The sequence below is a fragment of the Chionomys nivalis genome, chromosome 7 (genome assembly GCF_950005125.1).
Source record: "Chionomys nivalis chromosome 7, mChiNiv1.1, whole genome shotgun sequence".
NCBI lineage: Eukaryota > Metazoa > Chordata > Mammalia > Rodentia > Cricetidae > Chionomys > Chionomys nivalis.
The window spans coordinates 101,797,402-101,821,353 of record NC_080092.1 but is presented as its reverse complement, the minus strand read 5'-3'; the positions used below and the strand labels follow the sequence as shown (position 1 = coordinate 101,821,353).

The following is a 23,952-nucleotide window of genomic DNA, read 5'->3' as shown; positions in this document are numbered from 1 at the left end:
GTCCCGCCCCTCACGGGCGCGCTCGGCTTTTCCCGGCCTCCAGCTTCCCAGGGCTGGAAAGTCTCCGGCGCTCTGGGCTCGCTAGCTCCGCGCGCACTGACGACGCACGCGCTGACGACACACGCACGACGCAAGCCCCTAGGACCGTCGCTTCCGGCCGCGGCGGCCCTAGCGCCGCGCGACGGGGTAGATCGTCGGGTTTTGAGCGGAATGCGGTGCTGAGGGGCGAGGGACCCCCGCTCCCCCCGCGACGGCACCATGAACCTTCTGCCGTGTAACCCCCATGGCAACGGGCTGCTGTATGCCGGCTTCAACCAGGACCATGGTGAGACTCCGGGCCCGGTTCCGTGGCAGTAACCCCAGCCCTTCCGGGAGACCCCGACACTGCAGGGCCCCGGATCTGTCTGTCGCAAGTGTCCCCCTCGACCCTAACGGGAGACCTCGGTCACGCCCTGAGACCCCAGACTCTTGGGGGAGATCTCCGAACCACCCTGCATGGAGACATCCCCACCCCCTCCACCCCCGTTTTTCCAGCCAGGGCAACCACAGCGTGGCGAGCACACCCCCCCCAACCCATGTCCCTGCGGACGCGCTGCCTCTCCCCGCGGGCAGCCTCACTTTGTACCGGGCACCTAGACCACGCAGGCTTACTGCTGGGCATAAGGGTCTTAAAGCGTTTACGTTGCCATCGGGTGTTGTCGAAGGTCCTACCGGTCACGGAGCGGCAGTTTGTCGTGGTTCTTGATGCGGGTCCCAGCAATACCCCTCTTCCTCCCCTCCGGTATTTTCGTCTGTTCAATAGAATGAAAAGACGTCTATGATTTGCCATTTTGGGAGCTGCTCTATGAGTTTGGGGGTCTTGGGGGAGATGTTTTTTATCACTGTGTGCTGTACTAAAAGATGTGGGCAGGAACCCCTGCCTCCGATGTCAAGTTCCCCTTTCTATTTTTTTTTTTCCCTTGTTTTTTTCGGAACAGGGTTTCTCTATGTAACCCTGGGTGTCCTGGAACTCACTCTGTAGACCAGGCTGGCCTCAAGCTCTGATTCACCTGTCTTTGCCTCCTGTGAGCAATGATTAGAGTGCGGCCCTCCGCCTAGCTCGATTACATTTTTCTAAATCTCTCCAAAGGAAGAGAAAAGCGTAAAGGCTGTTATTCTGGGCTTCTAAGAGTTTTAACATCTTGGCATTCAAAAACAAGATTTTTGAAGGCACTTAAGCAAATGTATGATTTCCTACCCCAGAAAAATGAGCTTAACTTGAATTCTGTTGTTGGGACAGGATCTTGTTCTCTTGGTCAAGCTTATCTTGAGCCAAGGGATCTTCCTACCCACAGCCTCTGGGGTAGGTGGGATTACAAGGCCGATTCTACTACTGCCCCTGGCTAAGAAGATGATTTTTTTTTCCTTTAAAAAAAAAAAAACCTTTAAGATTATTTTTGAGATGGTTGCACTGTGTATATCTGACTGTTCTGGACTCAGAGAGATCGCCTCCCTATACCTCACACCTAGCCATTTTTGTTTTTGAGATGGAGTCTCACTCACTGTATAAACTGTGCTGATCCTCCTGTTTCCTATACCATACTCACACCACCCCTCTTAAAATAATTTTTAAGTAATTTACTTTGAGGTGCTGGAGTACAAAAAAAATAATTTTAAGTAGGTAGTACTATTGTATATCTTATCTATATATATTTACTTGGAGTTCATGGGCTAGGTGTTTCAGGAGGTTTGAGGGATGCATTCAATATAATCAAAACCTGAAGGATAGCTATAATGTTTCTAAGGTAAACAAAGCTAAGGGGTAGAAAATGTCTGTCTTGTGGCAGGTGTAGGAAGCTTTCCTTTAGATTTGGAGATGGGCAGATTTACTCTTGTCCTTTGAAGGCACTGGCAGTTCTTGGAAGAAAGCAGACTGCAGTGTGGTAGAGCAGCCTGGGATTACTGACCTGATGGCTGCCCTCTTAGGCTTGGTCCCATTGTGGGGACTGTGAAGGAGCACAGTTAGCATCAGCATGATAGGGGTAAGGCGTACAATGGGCATCCTCTGGCCAAACATTCTGAATTTAAGAGCAGGAAAAAAAATCGGTATTTTTTAAAATAAATTTTGGTAATAAAGCCTTTTACAGAATTAATAATTATACAATTCCTTGAGAAACTCACTTTTAGCTGGGGGTGACAGTGCATGCCTTTGACCCCAGCACTTGGGAAGCAGAAGCAGGCAAATCTCTTGAGTTTCAAGCTAGTTTGGTCTACAGAGTGAGTTCCAAGACAGCTAGGGCTACACAGAGAGACCTTGTCTCTAAAAAAACGAAAGAAAGAAAATAGCTTTTGAGCTGGCAAATTGTTGTAGTTACTCTTCTGTTGCCCTGATGAGCCACCTTGACAGTGACACACCTTGTCTAACAAGCCCATATCTCCAAATCTTTCCCAAACAGTTACACCAACTAGACAACAAGTATTCAAATATATGAGCTGGTGGGTGTTGCATGGAGGGGCCTGCTTGTTTGTCCTGGCCCCCCCAGCTAGCTTACACCCAAAATAACTACACAGAAGCTGTATTCATTAAAACACTGCTTGGCCCATTAGCTCTAACTTCTTATTGGCTAACTCTTACATCTCATTTTAACCCATTTCTATTAATCTGTGTATCGCTACATGGCAGTGGCTTACTGGGAAAGATTCGGTATGTCTGTCTCTGGCTGCTCCATGGTGTCTCTCTCTGCCTTCCTTCTCCCAGCATTCAGTCCAGTCCTCCCGCCTACCTAAGTTCTGCCCTATCTACAAGGCCAGGGAAGTTTCTTTATTCATTAACCAATGAAAGCAGCACACAGACAGAAGGACCTCCCACACCGTTTCCCCTTTTCTGTTTAAACAAAAAGGAAGGCTTTAGCTTTAACATAGTAAAATTACATATAACAAAACAATTATCAAGCAAGAATTGCAGTTACAATAGTTATATCTACTTTATCTTTTATCATAACTAAAGAAAACTATAACTATAAATTCTTCAACTCCATCAAAGACTCCAGAAGGACATAATATTACCTACGTAAACAGGAAGTGCATTGTAAGCAATTTCCAAAACTCTAGAATTGACAGAGTCATCTCACCGCCTGGACAGTCACCCAAAGTTCTGTATTGTTGAGGCATCCATCTTCAGCCTACAGGCCCATAGTATCCAACAGACTTTTCCATAAAGCAGGAAATTTCAAAGACAGTTCAGTCACTTTCTTCTGTATCCTGCAGAATGTTTCACAGACTCTTTCATGAAGCAGGAACCCTGAAGGATCATCTCACCTTTAGACAAATTCAGCAGTCATTTCTCTGTGGGTCCTGCATGTCCAGTGAAGCAATCCAGGCAAGAGCAGTTTCTTGCCCAGATGGCTAAACAATTCCATAAGGAGTCTCTTCGATGCCCATCATCCTCTTGGAGTAACTGGTGCTGCCAGGAGCAGACATGTCTCATTGTCACGAAAAGTCCTACATTATTAAAACATTTAAATGCCATATTCTGAAGGTCTCTGAAAGATTTGAAGAATAACTAACTGAAATATATCTCTATATATCCAAAAATCTAACATGACTACAATCTTGACTTATTATAAATGACTACCTATTACATTGCATTTTTAAATGGGCTACACAAACACAATGCCTTAATCAAGATCAGAAATATAAATATAACAAAGTTGACCTTAAATTTGTATCAATAAATGTCAGGGTTTCTGTCCTGCCTGGTTACCACAATTGCTAAGTCCCAAAGAAATCACATGAGGTCTACATTAGTTATAAACTGTTGGCCTAGTATCTCAGGCTTCTTATTAACTCATAACTTATATTATTTTTATCTGTATTAGCCACATGGCTCAGTTCCTTTTTCAGCAGTGACATCTTGCTTCTTCTGTGGCTGGGTCACAACTGCTGAATAAGCTTTCCTCTTCCCAGAATTCTTCTGTTCTCATCGCCCTGCCTCTACTTCCTGCCTAGTTGTCCTGCCTATACTTCCTGCCAGGCTACTTTTGTCTTCTGTGAAAACAAAAGAAGAACCTCTTTTTCCCAAGCAACATGTCATTAGACCCAAATTTTGAGCCCTTACAATATACATGCTGGTTTAGCTTAGCAGCCCATACAATGAAATGTCTCTCTGTGCTTAGCTCCTTCACAGTCAAAAAATTCAAAGAAAACACAATAATATACATAATCCAGACTCTCTGAATTTTCCATTTTTACGTGGCTTATTTTTCTTTACTCCTTTTAATCTATGACTATTTGTACTCTGCCTCTTTAAAGAGTTTACCCTTTTTTTAAGCATTAACTTTATTTTATGACTCTATACTCTTTTCCTTCTCTCTTCCAAGCCTACATACATTTATCCAACACTGTGACCCATTTAGAGGTCTTTTATGTCTGAATCTGTAATTCTTTACTGTCCAGGAGCACTTCTTAAAATGATAAGTGCTTCTTAAAAACTCAAGTTGTGCCATTAGTAGGGGTAATATGGTACTGCCTGTTTGCCTGCCCAGTTTAAAACTTAAGCCGCGCTATTACTATGACATATATGGTAGTTCCAGCTAGCTCTGCACAGTCCAGCATGGTGGAGCTGCTTGTGTCTCTGAGCCGAGCACACTGCTCCAGTTCCAGGTACACTGTCAGTCCAGATGCCATCAAGCAAGCTGCATACAGATGCTGCTCACAAACCCAACTCAGATGCTCTGTAGCCAGACCTCCTGCCTGAAAGAGTCAGAGCTGGCGCTGGCAGTGGCCCAGACAGCCGGCATTTTAAAACCGCCACTTTTTCCTGCTGCGGCTGAGTCAGGAAAATCTCCCTTTTAAAGGAGCCAGTAAAGAGCAAAAAGCTGTGTTAAACTCTCTATTTTTGTGTTTAAAATTAAGCTCTCTCAGGTTTTTAAAGTGGATTTAGTCACTCACGTTGGTGCCAGTTGTTGCATGGAGGGGCCTGCTTGTTTGTCCCGGCTGCCCAGCTAGCTTACACCCAAAATAACCACACAGAAACTGTATTCATTAAAACACTGCTTGGCCCATTAGCTCTAACTTCTTATTGGCTAACTCTTACATCTCAGTTAATCTGTGTATCGCTACGTGGCAGTGGCTTACCAGGAAAGATTTGGCATGTCTGTCTCTGGCGGCTCCATGGGGCCTCTGTGGTGTGTCTCTCTCCACCTTCCTTCTCCTAGCATTCAGTTCCGTCTTCCCCACCTACCTAAGTTCTGCCCTATCAACAGGCCAGGGCAGTTTCTTTATCCATTAACCAATGAAAGCTGCACATGGGCAGAAGGACCTCCTACTCCAGATGGGGGCCATTCTTACTCAGTCACAGGAATGTAGCTTGGTTAATGGAGTGCATGCCTAGCTCTCATGAGGTCATGGGTTTGGACCAATACTAGTACTTCCATTCACTAGGGATGGTGGTAGAGTCCTGTAATCTCAGCACTGGGGAAGTGGAGGCCAGAGGATCAGGAGTCCCAAGGTCTCTGGCTAGAGTAGCCTTATGTGTTGAGTCTGTTACAACTTGGTTTGGCTTATACTGATTTGTAGATTTACTCTTGGTGTTCTTTTGGTGAATTGTTTTTTTTTTGTTGTTGTTGTTGTTTTTTGTTTTGGTTGGTTGGTTTTCTTCTGTTTTGGTTTTGACTCTTTTGTTTCGGTTTGGTTTTTGAGACAGGGTTACTCTGTGTATACCTGACTGTCCTGGAACTCTGTAGACCAGGCTGGCCTCAAACTCAGAGATCCTCCTGCCTCTGCCTCCCCAGTGTTGGGAATAGAAAGCATGCATCATCACCGACTGGCTGCTCTTGGTGGGTTTAGAAATCATTTGTTCATGCAGAGGCCTGAGGCAGAGAGCAGGTGTCTTCTCTGTCTCTGGAAGTGAAGCGTGGACTAGAGCTGGTACCACAGAGAACCTTTGCATCCCTTAACCCACTGACCATTGAACAACTGCTGTGAGGAACCAAACTGCAACATTGAATTGGGAGGAAAAGATGAAGCGTTTGGTTTCCTTCTCTCAGCTGAAGCTTGAGTTCGGTAATAGTTGAGCACCATATTTGAAGTTAATTAGTGTAGTTTTATGTTGCCATCATTATAGGAATCATCCTGAGACCTGGGTGTTTTTTTGTTTTTTGGGTGTTTTGTTTTTTCAGACAGGGTTTCCCAAGAACTAGCTCTTGTAGACCAGGCTGACCTCGAACTCACAGAGATCCGCCTGCCTCTGCCCCCCTAGTGCTGGGATTAAAGGCATGTGCCATCCTGGGTGTTTTTTTCAGTTCCCTGCAGTACCTTTTATTTGGACCTTGACAATCTCAGTATGTGACTTGGAGACACTGACTGACTGGGGTGTCCTAAGTCAGTTACTGCTTGTGACTGACAGGAATTTGAGGAGTCTGAACAATCAAGAGTGAGGTCCTGCCGGGCGGTGGTGGCGCACGCATTTAATCCCAGCACTCGGGAGGCAGAGGCAGGCGGATCTCTGTGAGTTCGAGGCCAGCCTGGTCTACAAGAGCTAGTTCCAGGACAGGAACCAAAAGCCACGGAGAAACCCTGTCTCGAAAAATCCAAAAAAAAAAAAAAAAGAGTGAGGTCCTGGGAGACCTCAGGATTGCTCTCTAGGAGGTCACCCTGGAGCTGGAAAAGAGCAGCCTCCACCCTGTCTCCTAGCACTGCACATCCCTAACATTATACCTGACACAGTACTCAAGCACTGTGTTGTAGAAGGGGAGTCTGGTGAGAGTCTGGCGCTAGTGAGAGGGGTGTCCGATGTTTAAGCAGAAACCTGGCCCACTGGAATGCCAGAGAAGGGCCCAGAGCGGGGAAACTGCATGGTGAATGACCATCCAAAGTGAAGTCGCTGTGGCTTAGTCTACAGCATGTATGGTTTTAACATGTGGCAGAAGCTTCCCTGGACCCCTTCTGCTGGCAACAACCCTGGGGAGTAACATGTCTCTTCCATGTTTCTTGCTTTAGGTTGTTTTGCATGTGGAATGGAAAATGGATTCCGAGTCTATAACACCGATCCGCTCAAAGAAAAAGAGAAACAAGGTACGGTATGGCGATCATTTCCTGAATTCCCCCTCAGCCCTCAGTCTAGAGAGAAGACCTTGACTGAGACAGAAGCAAGCAGAACTTGACCTTTTGTAAACGGGTCCGACCATGTTTCTCTTCCTCCTCACGGCTTCAGTCCTGCTACCTCTGCTGGGAAGAATAAGGTGTATTTAATGCACTTTTCTTCCTGAATGTAAAACTAGAGACATCAGATCATGGGTTTAATCCCAGTTATGTAAATGTCCAGCATTTACAAAGTATTAATAGTTGGATTTAATGGAACATATCTGAAACCCTGGCAGAAAGCTGCTGTAGAAGGATTGTGAGTGAGTGAGTTCAAGACCAAGCAGGGCTTCATAACAAAACAGTCTGGAAAAAGAAAATTTTTCTTTATAATGATAAACTATAATTCTTCCTATTTATTTCAATATATCTTTTTTTTTCCCCCCCCCCGAGACAGGGTTTTGCTGCGTAGACCAGACTGGCCTCAAACTCAGAGACCCACCTGCCTGTGCCTCCACCACTAACGCCTAGCTATTTTGTTGTTGTTGTTGTTTTTTTTTTTTTTTTGGTTTTTCGAGACAGGGTTTCTCTGTAGCTTTGGTGCCTGTCCCAGAACTAGCTCTGTAGACCAGGCTGGCCTCGAACTCCCAGAGATCTGCCTGCCTCTGCCTCCCAAGTGCTGGGATTAAAGGCGTGCGCCACCACCGCCCGGCCGCCTAGCTATTTTGGTGTCTTGATCCATGTTTTGTTTGTTTTTTAATTTAAAATTTGTGTGTGTGTGTGTAATGAATGTATGTCTGTGTACTTCTTGCATGCCTGGTTCACAAGAGACCAGAAGAGGGCATTGGGTTCCCTGGAACTGGAGTTACAGGCAGTTGAGAGCTACATGTGCTGGCAGTCAAAGCTGGGCCCTTGGGAAGAGCACCCACTATTCTTAACTGCTAAGCCATCTTTCTAGCTCCTTAGTCTGTGTTTTCATAAAATAAAAATTTTCAAAAACTGGAACTAGAAATTGTATAGGTAAATAAAATAATTGTGCTTTTCATTTTTATGATTAATTTTGATAAGTAGAGTTATTTTCAGCTTACTTTCTCGTCCTATATTTTTTTTCTTAAACGTTTGTCAGTTCCTGGTCCTTAACTACTGGGATAAAAATAGAGCATTAACAATAAGTGAACAAATTTTAGATAAATTATTGAAAATGAAGAATAATAACCATTTCTCTCCAAAGTTGGATTTTAAATTTTCTGATTCCAGTACTATCTTAGCTCTCTAAAAGGAAATTATCGTCCCGCTGAAGTTGCACATATCTATTTGTAATCCCAGTGCTCTGGAGGCTGAGGCATAGAAGTGTGAATTGTAGCTGTAAAGTGGGGCCCTGACTAATAAAGCACCAGTGGATATGGTGGTGTGAGCTTTTAATCTCCGCACTCTGTACAGAGTGAGAGCCCTGTGTCAGACTGAAAACAGACACTGTCTTCTATTCCTTCATGAAACACCATAGCAAGAGCAACTTGGAGAGGAAAGGGTTTATTCAGTGTTTATATCCCACGTAACTGTCCGTTGATAGAAGCCAAGGCAGAAACTCAACAGGCCAGGAACCTGGAGGCAGAAGCTGGTGCAGAGGCCGTGGAGGGTGCTACTTACTGGTTTACTCCCTGTGGCTTGCTCAGCCTCCTTTCTCATAGAACTCGGGACCATTAATCCAGGGGTGCCACCACCCACAATGGACTGGACTTTTCTCATCAACCAGCCATTAATTAAGAAAATGCTCTACAGGCTGACGTACAACCAAATGTTATGGAGGCATTTTCTCAATTGGGGTTCCCTCTTCTCAGATTACTCTTGTTTGTGCCAAGTTGACGTACAACTAACCATACAGACATCAATACTAAAAGTACCATCGCTGTGATTCAACAGTAATGCTACTGTGTGGCTCCATACGTGTTATTTGTGATCAGCTGACCCACCCTCCCTTCTTTCCCACCCAGGGCCTTGTGCATACAAAGCAGCTGCTCCCTTGAGCTGCATCTCTTAGTACAACAGACAGAATAGTTCTCATGCACACACGTAAACACGCCACACATGAAGTCACCGATTGACTTAGCCTTTGCTTTAGGGCTTCTAGTATACTTCCATTTATTTGTTTATTTACTTGTGAGACTGTCTTTGTATATAGTATAAACTAGCTTTGTGCTCTTCAACATGTGCAGTGTTGGGTGCACATGCTGAAGTCAAAGTTTTGTAGGTTCTGTTCTCTTCTACATTTATATAGGTTCTGGAGATCAAACTCAGATAGTCGGGCTTTGCATGGCAAGCTCTATACCAACTGAGCCATCTTGCGCTCTTAATCCTCCTGCCTCAGCCTCCTGAGTACCAGAGTTACAGGTGTGCACCACAACTGCTTACTTCTCCAAAATCTATAGAACTTGTTGCATCTTAAAATATGGATTCGGGAGCTGGTTGTGGTGGTGCACACCCTTTGCACTCAGGAGGCAGAGGAGGAGGATGATCTCTGTGCGTTCTAGGCCACTTTGGTCTACATAGTGAGCTTCTGGACAGCCAGGGTTATATAGAGACCCTGTCTTAAAGAAAAAGAGAAAAAGAGAGAGATTTATCTGTGTATATATGTGTACACACACACACACACTTTCCACTTTTACTCAATTTCTCGGAATTTGTTCTTAGCTCTCAAGAGACTGTTGCTCACAAAGACAGAAACTTGAGAGAAGTCAGGAAAGCAGCCTACCCCTTGTTTTCTGAGGTAGTCGGGAAAGCATACCCCTTGTTTTCTGAGGTAGTCGGGAAAGCATACCCCTTGTTTTCTGAGGTAGTCGGGAAAGCATACCCCTTGTTTTCTGAGGTAGTCGGGAAAGCATACCCCTTGTTTTCTGAGGTAGTCGGGAAAGCATACCCCTTGTTTTCTGAGGTAGTCAGGAAAGCAGCCTACCCCTTGTTTTCTGAGGTAGTCACCATTTCTACTTCAGATGGTATTTGGTTACAAATTGATGATTAAGAATAAAATGCTAGGGCCTGAAGGGATGGCTTAGCAGTCAAGATTGATTCTTAGCACCACATGGCAGCTCACGACTTTCTACGATTCCAGTTCCAGGATTTCCTAATACCCTCTCCTAGCCTCTGCGGGCATCAGACACACATGTGGTACACAGATGTGATGCAGGCAAAGTACCCACACACTTGAAATAGTGTGAGAATGAAATGCTGGCTAGGTCAGCTGTGGTGGTACGTGTTTTAATCTTAGCACTCAGAAGGCAGAGGCAGGCAGAGCTCTTAAGTTTTTTTTTTTCTTTTATTGAAAAAAAAAATTTTCCGCTTCCTCCCCGCCTCCCATTTCCCTCCCCCTCCTCCCGCCCCTCTCCCCCTCCCCCAGCACTCTTAAGTTTTAAGCAGGGCTTAGAGCCAGGGCTTCCATAGCGAGACCCGGCTCTAAAACAAGTAAATAAATGAGTGGAATGCTTAGCATTGTGTCGTCAACTTCCCATTTGCTAAACATTTTAACTTTTTATATTACCATTTCAGAATTTTTAGAAGGAGGAGTTGGCCACGTGGAAATGTTATTTCGCTGTAACTATTTAGCTTTAGTTGGTGGTGGAAAAAAGCCGAAATATCCTCCCAACAAAGGTACAGTAGTCCTGTCTTTAAAACCTTGCCATGTGTGTCTTGGTGCCTGAATTTTGTAGAGCGTCTTATGTCTGTAACCATGTGAGAGCCTCTCTAGTAGTCCTCTGGGTGTTGAAAACCACTGGGAAAGGAGCTTCCAGAGAGTAGGTGGATGTCAACTGTTAATGAGTGAAGTGTGCTTCACCTGTAGGTGGGTAATGGTGTAACTGTGATTCAGGGTAAAGCAAAGTCTAGGGAAGTTTTTTTTTTCCCCTGCTGAAAGCCATGGACTCAGAAACATTAACTTGTTGTTCACATAGAACAAAGAGCCAGGTTGGCTGTGGGTGCATGGGTTACAGTATTGGTGTGGATCTATTGTTATATATGTTAGAGGAAATTACAGTTGAGAGGTATGGCACTCCTAAAATTTCTTTTCACTGTAGACATCACACCCTTAGTTGAGCTTAATCTAGCTTTTGTTAGAAGGAGGAAGTGAACACAGCTGATCCCCTCTGAAGGAAGAAAGCTTGAGGGGGAAAAGACCTGAAAAGGAGAGAAAAAGCACAGAGAAGATGGAGGGTTACTTGAGAATGGAGTGGGGCGTATCTTGGGGATGAGGAGACTAAGTGTAGACGGAAGTTTCTGTACTGCCTGGTCCTGCAGCTGTTTAGTCCCAACAAAACACACAGAGGCTTATATTAATTATAAATTGGTTGACTTGACCTGTTAGCTCAGGCTTATTATTAATTAGCTCTTACAACTCTAATTAACCCATAATTTTTGTCTGTGTTAGCCACATGGCTTGGTACCTTACTCAATGAGGTATTCTCATCTCATTCCTCTCCATCTGGGTGGTGACTGCAGACTGCCTTTCTTCTTCCCAGAATTCTCCTAGTCTGGTCGCCGTGCCTATACTTCTTGCCTGGCTACTGGCCAGTCAGTGTTTTATTAAACCAAAAAGACTGACAAATGTTTACAAGGTACAAGAGCATTATCCCACAGCAGCTAAGTGGTGGCTGAGGGTGCACTGGGAAGGTGAGCCAGTGTCTGGTGGAGAATTGGGATAGCTCATGTCTGATATAGGAAAGAAAGAAAGGATTGTGAGGATGGGAAAGTACCTTGGGTGTCTTGAGGCTTTGTTTCTATTACCAAATTCCCGAAAAGGAAAGAAAGGGGACCATGTACAGAGGCAGAGGTGATTATGGGTCCTAGGCTTGCCGTTCTCAGTGGATGGAGCTTTATGCACACGGGAAACAGCCAGCACTCAGGTGAGGTTGGCCCTGCAGTTCTGCCTTTGTTTTAGAATCAGTAGCAGAGAGATGAAAAAGTAGTGTGGTTATGGGTGGGGATCTTGCCCCTCCCCTTTTCTTCGTGCTAAGTCTTATATTCCCTACTACCTATCATTATTTTTAAAGATTTTAAAAATTATTTATGCATGGGGTAAGGAAGAGAAGTTTCAGAAACTGGTTCTCTTTCCACCATTTGGGTTCGGTGGGTTCCAGGTAGTGAACTCAGGTTATCAGACTCAGCACAGAAACTTTACCTATTGAGCCTTCTCTTTGCCACCTGCCGGTTCCTTCTCCCGCTTTTCCCCCTACTCTCCCCTTTTCTTTATGGTGCTAGGAACTGAACCTAGGCCTCCAAAGGCATGCTAGACAATACTCAACAGGAGCTATATTCCCAGCCAGTTTTTAAAAATCTATTTCTGTACATGTGTGTTTGAGTGTACACCACATGTTTGTGAGTGCCAGAGGAGGCCAGAAGAGGACATTGGAGTCCCTGGACCTGGAATTATAGGTGATTGTGAGTTACCAGACGTGGGTGCTCAGAACTGAACTTGAGTCCACTGGAGAGGAGAAAGCACTATTAACCACCAGGCCATCTCCAGCCCCTTTCCACTCTCTCTGGCATTGAAACACTTTGACGAGTCACTATCGTCACTCTTGCTTTTTAGCTCATTCAGGTAAAGCTGGCTTGAGTGTGTACGACAGGTAGGTCTCCTAAGACCTTGGCTGTGCTTGTGTGAGTTGGGAAGGGTTCTGAGGGCTAGCTCTACCTAGCCTTGCAAGCCTGGCCATACCCTGCCGTTTGGCCTCATGTATCAAATGCTACCTGCAGCTCTGCACTGTGGGCCACTTGTGACGCCATATGCACTCTGTGGTGTTTCAGTGATGATCTGGGATGACCTGAAGAAGAAGACAGTCATCGAGATAGAGTTCTCCACGGAGGTCAAAGCTGTCAAGTTGCGGAGAGATAGGTGGGTTCAGTGGTAATTTTCTAAGTGGAATTTCTTTTCCTTAAAAAACAGATATTAGTCGGATCTCTGTGAGTTCGAGACCAGCCTGGTCTACAAGAGCTAGTGCCAGGACAGGCTCCAAAACCACAGAGAAACCCTGTCTCGAAAAACCAAAAAAAAAAAAAAAAAAAAGATATAGTGATTTTTCTGTGGAATAGTGTATTGAAATGTCAGTAACTAGTTTATGACCCATAGCAGAAGAGGGTGTTTCTGGGTAGGCATGGGCATGTCCCCAGGTCTGCATGTGAAGCCACCACCGCAGTGTCAGCTGGGCCTTGTCAATTGCTACCTTTTACTGGGTGTCCTGTGTAGAGGAGAATTTGGAAGCTGATCTTGTCATTGACTCTTCCCTGCTGAAAGTAGCAGGCCCTGCCCAGCCTTGCCTTACAGAGCTCACCCTGTTAGCTTGTTGACTGGGAGAAAGAAGAGCTTCATCACCTATCCCTTGTGTTTTCACTTGATGTGATTTATGTGTCATGTTCCTAAGATTTCCCTGTATGTCAGCTGTAGAGTTAAGTGTATGTGGGAGCTGCTCCTGCATCATTCTTAGCTTAGTTGTGGTAGTGTTTAGAGGCTGTAATAATGTAAATATTTGGCCCAAACTAATAATCTTCTACTTGGAAATTTTTTGGGTGGTGTTTTGTTCTGTTTTTGTTTTAGTTTGTTGATCGGGGTTTTGTTTTTTACTAGGTAGCCCAAGCTGGCCCTAAAGTCTTTCTATTCTGTCTCAGCTTTCCAGGTGGCAGGAATGGCTTCTCAGGCTTGTGTCACAACTCCTAGTACAATTTCCTTAATTATAGAAATGTTTTAAGAGTAAGGGTGTAATTCTGTGATGTGTCTCACCTTGATAATGCTCTAGTTGAAATGTCTGTCTGCTCATGAAGTTCCTCTGAGAGTGACCTCTGAAGGATGGTGGACCCATGCTCATGATGTTTCTCAGAGCTCAAAGTTTCTCTGAGAGTGACCTCTGAAGGATGGTGGACCCATCCAGCTGTGCCCTGAAGGATGGTGGGCCCTTCCAGCTGTGCTCAGCCCCTATGCTTTTGCCTTCTTGGCCATATTGGACCTGTTTGTAAAAGGAATGGTGGCACACACCTATAATCTCAACACTTGGGAAATGAAGGCAAGAGGATAAAGAGTTAAGGCCACCCTCAAGTATGTAACAAGTTCAAGGCCACTTCGGGCTGTATGAGACCCTAACTCAAAAAAATAACACAAAGTAGGTGTGTTGATAGACACTTACAATCCCAGCACTCGGGGATCAGACAAGAGAACCCCCTGTAAATTTGAGACTGAAGCCAGCTGAGACCCTGACAAAAAAAACAAGCCCAGTCACTTTTGTGTGAGGTATCCTGTGTTTCTGAGTTTCACAGTGGGAACAGAAATCTCAAAATGCTTATTTTACTTTTGAAGAGAGGAGCTCTGATTGCATTTTTCTTTTCAGAATTGTTGTGGTTCTGGACTCCATGATTAAGGTGTTTACATTCACACACAATCCCCATCAGCTGCACGTCTTTGAAACCTGCTATAACCCTAAAGGTGAGAACTGGAGAGGAAGGCAGCAGTGGGGACACAGAAGAGGCTGGGTGCCCTGTGCACACTCAGACAAGCACGGGAGTGCTAGCTTTTCCTCCCTGCCTGCCTGAGCTCCCTTAGCATCCTGGATACCACACCCTTACCACATTCTTGGGGTTCTTCCTCTGCTGCTCTGCTGTCTGCCTCCGGAGCCAACCACACTGGGAGCTGCTGAGCTCTGGCCTTTTCTTCTTCTTCTTCTTTTTTTTTTTTTTTTTGAGCAGACTTTTTGTAACTGACTTACGTATCCAACCTCACCCTCATACTGTCGCAGAAATGGTCACCCCTTCAGTTCTGTTGTGCTGTAAGTTACATGCTTACCCATCTTTCCCTTCATTTTTCTCTTTTCCTTTTCTCTCTTACCTCTTTTTTTTGTTTGTCTTGAGTGAGTCTTGCTAGGCTAGTCCTGAACTTCAGGACTCAACTGCTTCTGACTCAGCTCCCAGAGTAGCTGACACACTAGCCAGGAAGTACATGTTCAGCTCTCTGAATACTTGTGTTTATTGAGACAGGTTCTCATAGCCTAGGCTGGCCTCCTACACACACTCCTGCCGCAGCCTTCTGAGTGCTGGGATTTTGCAGGTGCTGTGCTCCAGCGCCCCCTGCTGAGAACCATTGTTTTGTCTTGTGTATTACATTACTTTGGTTCCCTTTGTTTTGATGAGTAAGAATCAAAAGTCTCTTTTGGACTCTCCATTCTTTTCCAGTGATCCATATGCCGGTACCACTCTGCCATTATTGCTGAAACTTTAAAATTAATCTTCCAGTCTTACTTTATACATTTACATTTTTTGTGCATTTGGGGGGGGTCTTTTAGGACCTTTCTTCCTCATAACCCTCCCTGTCAGCTTGTGTGCTGAGGGTTTAGCTATGTCTTTGAAGGCTGTGGATGAGTTAGACACAGGCAAAGCTGGCTTTTCCAACCATGGCCTTGGGAAGTGTGTCTGGGTCTCTGCATGGTGTGCTACATCTGTGTCTAGATTGACTTGAAGTATTTGAGGGCTTGTGTTATTGCTGATGGAGTAGTTCTTAAATTCTGTAATTTTTGTTGTACTCTCAGTAGCTGGCATTATGGAAGACAGACACCTGATAGATAAATGTGTTGAGTAGTAAATTGTTCAGCAAGTGTTCCCTGTGTAAGCAGGTCTCATGGGCAGCAGGTTGGTCAGCCCTGAGACTCTTTCCAGTCAGTGATTATTCCAAGGTCGATACACTCCACAAATAGTTGACTTGTGGCTGAGGACTTGAGAGTGGGTCCGGGTTGTGAGGAAACAGGCTTAGCCAGTGTCGTCTCCCAACCAGTTCTCTCTGTCTCTGCATAGGTCTCTGTGTCCTGTGTCCCAACAGTAACAACTCCCTTCTCGCCTTCCCCGGCACTCACACCGGCCACGTACAGCTTGTGGACCTGGCCAGCACCGAGAAGCCACCAGTGGACATTCCTGCACATGAGGGCGTCCTGAGCTGCATTGCTCTCAACCTGCAGGGAACACGAATTGCAACGGCATCTGAAAAAGTAAGTGCAGGCCTCCATGCCAGTGAGATCTGATTGTGGGCGAGGTCTAGGCCAGGCCTCCACACATTGTCTGCTTTACTTCCTATTCTTTACAAACCCAGTTTGTCCAAGTGTGATAGAGACAGACTGCTAATTCCTCATTGACTTAACCACAGACTGAGACTTTGGCACATTGACGGTTGTGTTGGTTCCTTTCTGGTGCTGGGATAAAGCTCCACGACCAGCAGCAGCCATGGAAGGGTTTGTTTTGACTTTTAGAGGGAGAATCCCTAACAACAGATGAAGCTGAGAGGTCACATGGGAGTGGGCAGTGGGTTTTCAAAGCCGACCCCAATGCTGTACTTTCTCTGGCAAGGTTCTAGCTCCTAAAGATTCCATACTCTCTGCAGGCAGTAACAGCTACTGGGGCTAAGTGTTAAGACATTTGAGCCTATAGGGGAATGTTGCTCACTCAAACCCCCATAACCGTGTTGTCCTTTATTTTTGTCTGAAGTGAAAACCAAAAATTTATACCTATTTTTAGATTATTTGAGGGGGGAGCTTGAGGGATGGAGGGTAGCTTTGTAGAACTGGTTTTCTTTCTGTATTTGTTTGGGTTCCAGGCATTGAACTCTGGTTGCCAAGTTTGTGCTACAGGTACCTTTATCTGCTGACCACTGCATAAGCTTCTGAAAATTAGTATTTTTTTTTTCACTATGGTTTCCACTTAGGACGGTAAGCCCAATTTCACCTTGTAGGAAATTATTAATTAAAGTGAGCCCACAAGCCAGTGGTGTTTGTATCAGTGGATTCAGCCTTCTGGGAGAAGTCACAGTTAGACTCTACCCTGCCTAGGTGTTTCCTGAGCTGTTGTTAGCAGACAGCAGTGGTCAGTGTATCTGTGGACATACAGCAGAGAGTTAGTCTACTTCTTCCTGTCCTGGTTACCAAGAGGCCTAGGTATCTGCCTCAGCCTCTTAAGTGCTGGGATTACAGCTGACTAGACAAGGACTGTTTCTATAGATTTAGAAATGGGATTTTTCTCAGCTGGGAATGTAGCTCACTTGATAGAATGCTTACCTAACTATATACAATTCCCTGAATGTGCTCTCCAGAGCTACACTAACCATGGTGGTGCACACCTTTAGTCCCTGCACTGGGAGGCAGAGGCTCTAGACGTTCCAGGCTACCCTGGTCTGGTGGTGGCACATGCCTTCATCTCAGCACTTGGCTTGTCTGGTCCACATAGACCAGCGAGAGCTACATAGTGAGACCCTGCCTCAAAACAAAAAGAGGTGGGCCATAATGATGCATACCTGTTACCAGTACTTAGGCAGTGGGGATAAAAGAATCAATTCTTGGCCAGTCTGGTATGTATAAGATCCTGTCTTCAAAATTAAACAAACGGGGCTAGAGAGATGGCTCAGAGGTTAAGAGCATTGCTTGCTCTTCCAAAGGTCCTGAGTTCAATTCCCAGCAACCACATGGTGGCTCACAACCATCTGTAATGGGGTCTGGTGCTCTCTGCTGGCCTGCAGGCATACACACAGACAGAATATTGTATACATAATAAATAAATAAATAAATAAATAGAAACTGGTGTCGTTAGGATGGGCTTATCTGGCAAAGGATTTTTTAAAAATTCTTTTACCCTCAGATTCTTCATTTTCAACTCCCTACACCTCAGTTACACGTATGCAGGTGATCGTGTGCACATGCGTGTGTGGAGACTAGAGGTCAACTTCAGATGTTCTTCACATAGCCATGTTTTTGAGATGGTCTGTTATTGGCTGACTGCCAGTGAACACGAGTGACCCTGCCGTCTCCACATACCTGGCACTGAGGTTACAGATGTGTGCCATTCCTGACTTTTAAAATGGGTTTTGTATGCTCCTGGTACTTGCACAGTAAGTACTTCCCTTGTTGGGGCTTGCTAGCCAGTCACTGTAGCTGAAATAATGAGACCCAGGTTCAGTGAGAGAATCTGGGTCAAAAAATAAGGTTGAGGGCCAGAAAGAAAGGACCGAACATTTACCCTTGGCCTCCGGTTGTGTGTATACAGTTGTGGACACCCTCACTAGATGAACACACACATCAGAATCCCATTAGAACATTTACCCTTGGCCTCCAGTCGTGTATACAGTTGTGGACACCCTCACTAGATGAACACACACACATCAGAATCCCATTAGAAATGTGGGACATAGGTGTTCTTTTTTGTTTTCTCAACTCGGCAGAACTTTGTATATTTACCAGTGTGGCTTAGATAAAACTCATGCTTTATGCACACACTGGGCTGACCCCAGAGTCAGCTTATGATGATTTGACTTGAATTTTCTTTCAGCTTTATAGTGACAATAAAACTACACATTCATTATAAACTTGACTCTGAATTTTGGTATTTTCCTTTCTTTTCTCCTTCCTTCCTTCCTTCCTTCCTTCCTTCCTTCCTTCCTTCCTTCTTTCCGTCCTTCTTCCTTCATTTTATTTTTGTTTTGAGCCAGGGTTTCCCTTGTGTAACAGCCCTGAGGGTCCTGGAACTCATTCTGTAGACCAGGCCCGACCTCAAACTAATAGAAATCTTCCTGCCCCCGTTTCCTGAGTGCTGGGATTAAAGGTGCGTGCCTCAAATCCAGCAGAAATTCGGTTTAATTATTTATTTGCTTGCTTGTTTGCTTTGTTTTGATTTTTTTTGAGACAGTTTTGTTTTTGTTTTTTTTTTGTTTGTTTGTTTTTTGTAATGGTTTTTCTGTGTATCCCCCTGGCTATTCTGTAGACTCTCTCTGTAGACCAGGGTGACCTTGAACTCACAGAGATCTGCCTGCCTCTGCCTCCTAATTTAAGTAATATGGTATCTTTCTTGTATTGGTGGATCACAGATAGCAGCAAAGCACAGCTACCTGCCAGGAATAACAACCGATATTCCACAGTAAACCATGCTGCCAATGTTTCTTTTGTTAGGACAAGGTGTCTCTATGTTCCACACTTCCCTGGAATTCACTATGTAGCCTCGACTTACCTGGAACTCAGTAGTTTGGGGAAGTGTTTTATTTTTATTTTGAGAGCCTTACTAAGTGTAACCCTGGCAAGCTATGAACTTGATGTCTTCTCTGCCACCATGCCCAGCTCCAGCCTCTTTATGGATACAAATGTTCAGTAAGTACAGCTTACTGTAATAAGTACTAAGTAAGTATTACTACAGTAAATAGTGATAGTGCACACCTTTAATCCCAGCACTTGAGAGGCAGAGGCAGGTGGATGTCTGTGAATTGGAGGCCAGCCTGGTCTACAAAACGAGTTCCGGGACAGCCAGAACTATTACACAGAGAAACCTTGTCTCAAAAAAAAAAAATCCAAGTATTCAGTAAATACATGATAGTCATATATATATATATATATATATATATATATATATATGAAACCTATTATATATATGTAGATATATAACCTATTTGTTACAAAATATGTTCTTATGTAAAAGCATTTTACTCAATGTCAGGCTGTTTCATTTTGGCAGTTACAAACCTTTTTATATTCTATTCTGTCACTCATTTAATGTAATATTTATAAAACTAGTGACTATAGCCAGGCTTAATGGCTTACTTCTGTAATGCTAGCCCTTGGAAACAGGCAGGGAAGTTGAAGCAGGAGCATCATGGCCTCAGAACCAGCTGGGGCAATCCTTTGGTACAGTATGAGACCCTGTATCAAAAACAAAACAAAAAAACAGATAAACTAGTAACTCTGGGTGGGGGGGGCTGTTTTTGGTTGGGGTTTTGTTTTGAGACAAGGGCTTACTGTGTAAACCAGGCTGGCCTCAAACTCCTAGAAGTGTATTTGTCTTAACAAGTTTATTTTTAATGGATACTGTTAGAACACTGGATTCTGCAGTAATTAATGTTTTCTTCTCTAGAATTTACTTGAACTTCATCTTGTTTTTTTTTGGTTTTTCGAGACAGGGTTTCTCTGTCTTCATCTTGTTAGACTGGCTTCTCACAGCCTTGCCATTGATAGGACCGAGCAGTGTGGTTGGTTAGGTGGCTCCGGTGCATTTCGGGCTTGTTTAGGACACTTTGTGGCAGTTTCCCTCCCTGCCGCATCTCCAGAGGTTGCCATGTCATCGTCCACAAAAACTTTTTTTGTTTCACTTTTTAAGGAAACCTTTTTTTTTTAAGTTTTGAGTCTTTTGAGCACAGTTGTTGCTCAGGGAGGTGGGTGCAGTTGGTGAGTAAGTTCTCCTATCACTCTGCTGCCTGAGAGGAAGAGGGCCTGCAGCAGGCGGGTTGGTCTTGTGGCCCCTCCTGCGCTGTGCCTGAGCTAGCAGGCAAGAGACACTGGATTCTAGGTGCTGTGGGCTGTTGGGGCCAATGGGTCTTTATGTAAATCGTTTCAGATTGATGACAGAGTTACAAATTGTTGATAACGAAACACTTCACTGTTTTTCAAAGGGGACCCTTATAAGAATATTTGATACTTCATCAGGGCATTTAATCCAGGAGCTAAGAAGAGGATCTCAAGCAGCTAATATCTATTGGTAAGGGCTTCACCCTGGGAGTAGTAGAACCAGGGTGGCGGCACAGGTGGGAGGGTGTGGCTGAGCTGTTAGGTTATTGGGTTTCAGCTCTTTTTATTACTGATTTTACTTCTTATTATGGGCCTTCCCTCTCCTGCTGTAGCATGGATATGTTTGCCAGATCTTTCCATCTCCCTCTATTCCAACTTCCTTCCCTGTGGTACTTACTTCCCCCTTTATGGCCTTGCTGGTTTGTCTGTAATTATTGTAGCCAGTTTGTTTCGTTTTGAGAGTGAACACTTCACCTTTAAGGGCCCACAATGTATGTAGTGCTGAAGCCTAGCCAGGCAGCATTTCATACCATGGCTACAGCAAGAACCTGCCACCACCCTGGCCACTTCTGGCCCATGGGTATTGAGATTGGAAGTTTAACCTGTGTGCCCTGGCCCTAGGCACACTCCCCTACATGTCTGCTGTCAGTACAGAAGGCATATGGCCATTGCCTGCTATGACATACTTGGGAGCCACCTCCTCAGGGCAGATTATGCCTTTCTCACCTGAACCTCCTGAAACTGGCATGGAGGTCTTCTCAGGAAACCCTATACCCTTCACTGGCACACAGGCATCAGCAGTGGTGCCTAGGGGGCACTGGTGAACAGAGAGTGTTCCCTGGTTCCATGGTGAATGCTTTTGACACAACAGTGCTGAGACCTGGGATGTGGGCTAGTTTAGTGCATTGTGTGTATTGACAACAAGGGAGTTGGATCTCTCTGGTTCTCTGTATCTGCACAGACCCAAGCCCTGTCTGGTTTCTCTGCAGCATCAACTTCAATCAGGACGCTTCTCTCATCTGTGTGTCCAGTGATCACGGCACTGTGCACATTTTTGCAGCTGAAGATCCAAAAAGGAATAAACAGTCTAGGTGGGTTTTAGGAGTATTGTGGTAGGGAAGAGCCCAAAGTTAGAGAATTCCCTGTGTTTCCTGTAAGGGCAAATCTGATGTCAGTGTAGGTGTTTGTGGGATTTGAAAGTGAATGTGGAATGGTCCTGCACCTACTGCTCCACTTCCAAGGCCCCATTACTGTCAGGTTCTTTGACACTTGGTTCCGGGCAGGTTGTTTCCTGAATGTTGCCATGCTCTTTGAGGGTTAATCTGATGGCAAGAGAGCCTGTGCCCCTTCCTGTGCCGAGAGCCATGATTACAGAACCATGACTTTCTGTGTAAGAAATGAGATCACTCCATCCAGGGCTGGAGAGGTGACTCATGAGTTAAGAGCACTGACCCCTCTTCCAGGGGGCTCTGGTTCAATCTCAGTACCCACATGGCAGCTTACAACTGTCTGTAACTCCAGTCCCAGGAAGGCAGTGGCAGGTGGACCTTTATGAGTTCAAGACCAGCCTGGTCTACAGAGCAAGTTCCAAGACAGCCAGGACTGTACACAGAGAAACCCTGCCTCAGAAAACTAAATAATAATAATAATAAAAAGAACAGCCCTGAACTGTAAAAGAAATTTCAGAATTTTCAGCAGCGCTGTGGTATCAAGCCAGCTACACCTCTGTCTCTGTCTTTGTGAATGTAAAGCCTCTGTTTTCTTCTTGTGCTTACAGTTTGGCATCAGCTAGTTTCCTTCCAAAATACTTCAGCTCCAAGTGGAGCTTCTCCAAGTTCCAGGTTCCATCAGGCTCCCCATGCATCTGTGCCTTTGGAACAGAGCCCAATGCAGTCATTGGTGAGTAGTTAGTTCATCCTGTGTGGGAGGCCAGCATGTGGTCCAGACTGCACCAAGTCCTGTGGCTGGGGTGGGGCCTACTCAAAGCCTTCAGCATTTAGGACGCTCTTAGTACCCTTCCATTTCCCCAGGAATGCTTTGATGGCAGATCTGGGCATTGTGAAGGTGACTTGCCAGTCCTCATTAGATGAGCATGTACCCTGGCGGGCTGTAACTGTGCTCATGTATTGATGTGGTCTCCTCCCCCAGCTATCTGTGCGGACGGCAGCTACTACAAGTTCCTGTTCAATCCCAAGGGCGAGTGTGTCCGGGATGTGTGTGCACAGTTCCTGGAGATGACCGATGACAAGCTGTGACTCTGCCTGTGAGTGCAGCTGATGCCACCACCCAGCCCTGTGGACTCCTGGGGCTGGTGCCAGTGCCCCAGGCCTGTGGGTGATGGGCTCAAGGACCCTCTCGAGGACCTTGGTCTCGAAGCCATACGTGGTTGTCTGCCTTCCTGAGCAAGGCTTCTCATTCTCATATCAAAAGGACTCGTCCTCATGGTTCTGCAGACTCTATGGCTCTGAGCATCTCGGTCTCTTGCTGGCCATCACCCTTTAGTTCAGTTGTGATGTTAGCATTAGTGACACCACCACACCTTCATGCCAGCAGGCTCCCTGCAGTCCCTGGGGATTGTCCAAGCACGAGTCAGTGGAAGCTGGTAGGGATGAATGTGTCAGACTCACGTCCTACATCACTCCAGAAGGGTAGAGAACCCTCTGCCACACGTGAGGAGCACTGTTCAGAGCACATGCTTGGGGTTCTCACCAGACCTGCCAGAGAACAGGATGAATCACATCCCGCTTGAGGCACAGTCCTCAGGCTGCGGGAGAGGCAGGGTCTCCTGGTTTAGTTTGGGTTAAAACAGAACTTCCCATTACCTTTAGGGAACAAAGTAACACATAGACTTTAAAAATCACTTCCAGAAGAAAGCATTACTTAACCTAGGGGCCTTCTCAGTGCAATGTCCATGTGCCTGTAGCTACCAGTTGTGTGAAGGGAATTGGCTTTGCCTGTGGCGTCTATCCTGTCTCATCTCTCCCAACACCCACAGGAACACACGCTAGCATTGGGGATGGCAGGCACATCCTGGTACTGACACAGGCCACAGGCTCCGTGTTTCTGTGCCACTTGAGGTATATGTTTAGTTTTTTACATATCTTCTAAGAAGCTCGGTTTTGCGGTTTTGATTTCAGGTTGCAAACATTTAAATTGTGCCCAGCAGCAGGTTCTCAGTTCTGCCAGTTCCTTCATATTCCTGTAATTGGCTAACTGTGGATTTGATGTCAAGTATGCATGTTACTTTATGTGTATTTAATCATGAAACTTAATTTTGCACACTTGTTTGTACTGTTTCTTTGAAATAAAAGTGACTAATTTTGTTGTACTCTATCTGTTAAGAGCAGAGCCATGTGTAATGAAGCCAGATGTTCTCATCCTGAGTATATAATGGGATTAGGGTCCTGCACCTGCTACAGGACAGACCTGTAGGCCGCTGAGCTTGGAGTAGAGTGCCCTGTTACATGGGTACCTCACCAGCACAGCCACTGAAAAGAGAAACTGAGTTTGCATGGTTCAGGACCATCCAGAGAGCGGGTACAGATGGAACACTTCATAAAATTTT

The 23,952-nt window shown here is 45.2% G+C and overlaps 1 protein-coding gene across 1 annotated transcript; it reads left to right on the top strand.

The window, feature by feature from the left end:
* The first annotated feature begins 138 nt into the window (after nt 1-138).
* Wdr45b (WD repeat domain 45B) lies at nt 139-23,720 on the top strand. The gene is made up of 10 exons (XM_057776124.1): nt 139-325; nt 6,979-7,053; nt 10,600-10,701; nt 12,850-12,937; nt 14,421-14,515; nt 15,874-16,064; nt 20,492-20,577; nt 21,377-21,478; nt 22,165-22,286; nt 22,536-23,720. The coding sequence occupies exons 1-10, from the start codon at nt 259-261 to the stop codon at nt 22,640-22,642; spliced, it is 1,035 nt and encodes a 344-aa protein (XP_057632107.1). The 5' UTR covers nt 139-258; the 3' UTR covers nt 22,643-23,720.
* The last annotated feature ends 232 nt before the right edge of the window (nt 23,721-23,952 follow it).

What these genes read in the sequence shown, in the direction of transcription:
- Wdr45b (XM_057776124.1), top strand. Translation starts at nt 259, where the DNA reads ATGAACCTTCTGCCGTGTAACCCCCATGGCAACGGGCTGCTGTATGCC. An exon ending in GTCAAGTTGCGGAGAGATAG is followed by an intron (nt 12,938 to 14,420) that starts GTGGGTTCAGTG and finishes TTTTCTTTTCAG; the next exon opens with AATTGTTGTGGTTCTGGACT. An exon ending in AACCTGCTATAACCCTAAAG is followed by an intron (nt 14,516 to 15,873) that starts GTGAGAACTGGA and finishes GTCTCTGCATAG; the next exon opens with GTCTCTGTGTCCTGTGTCCC.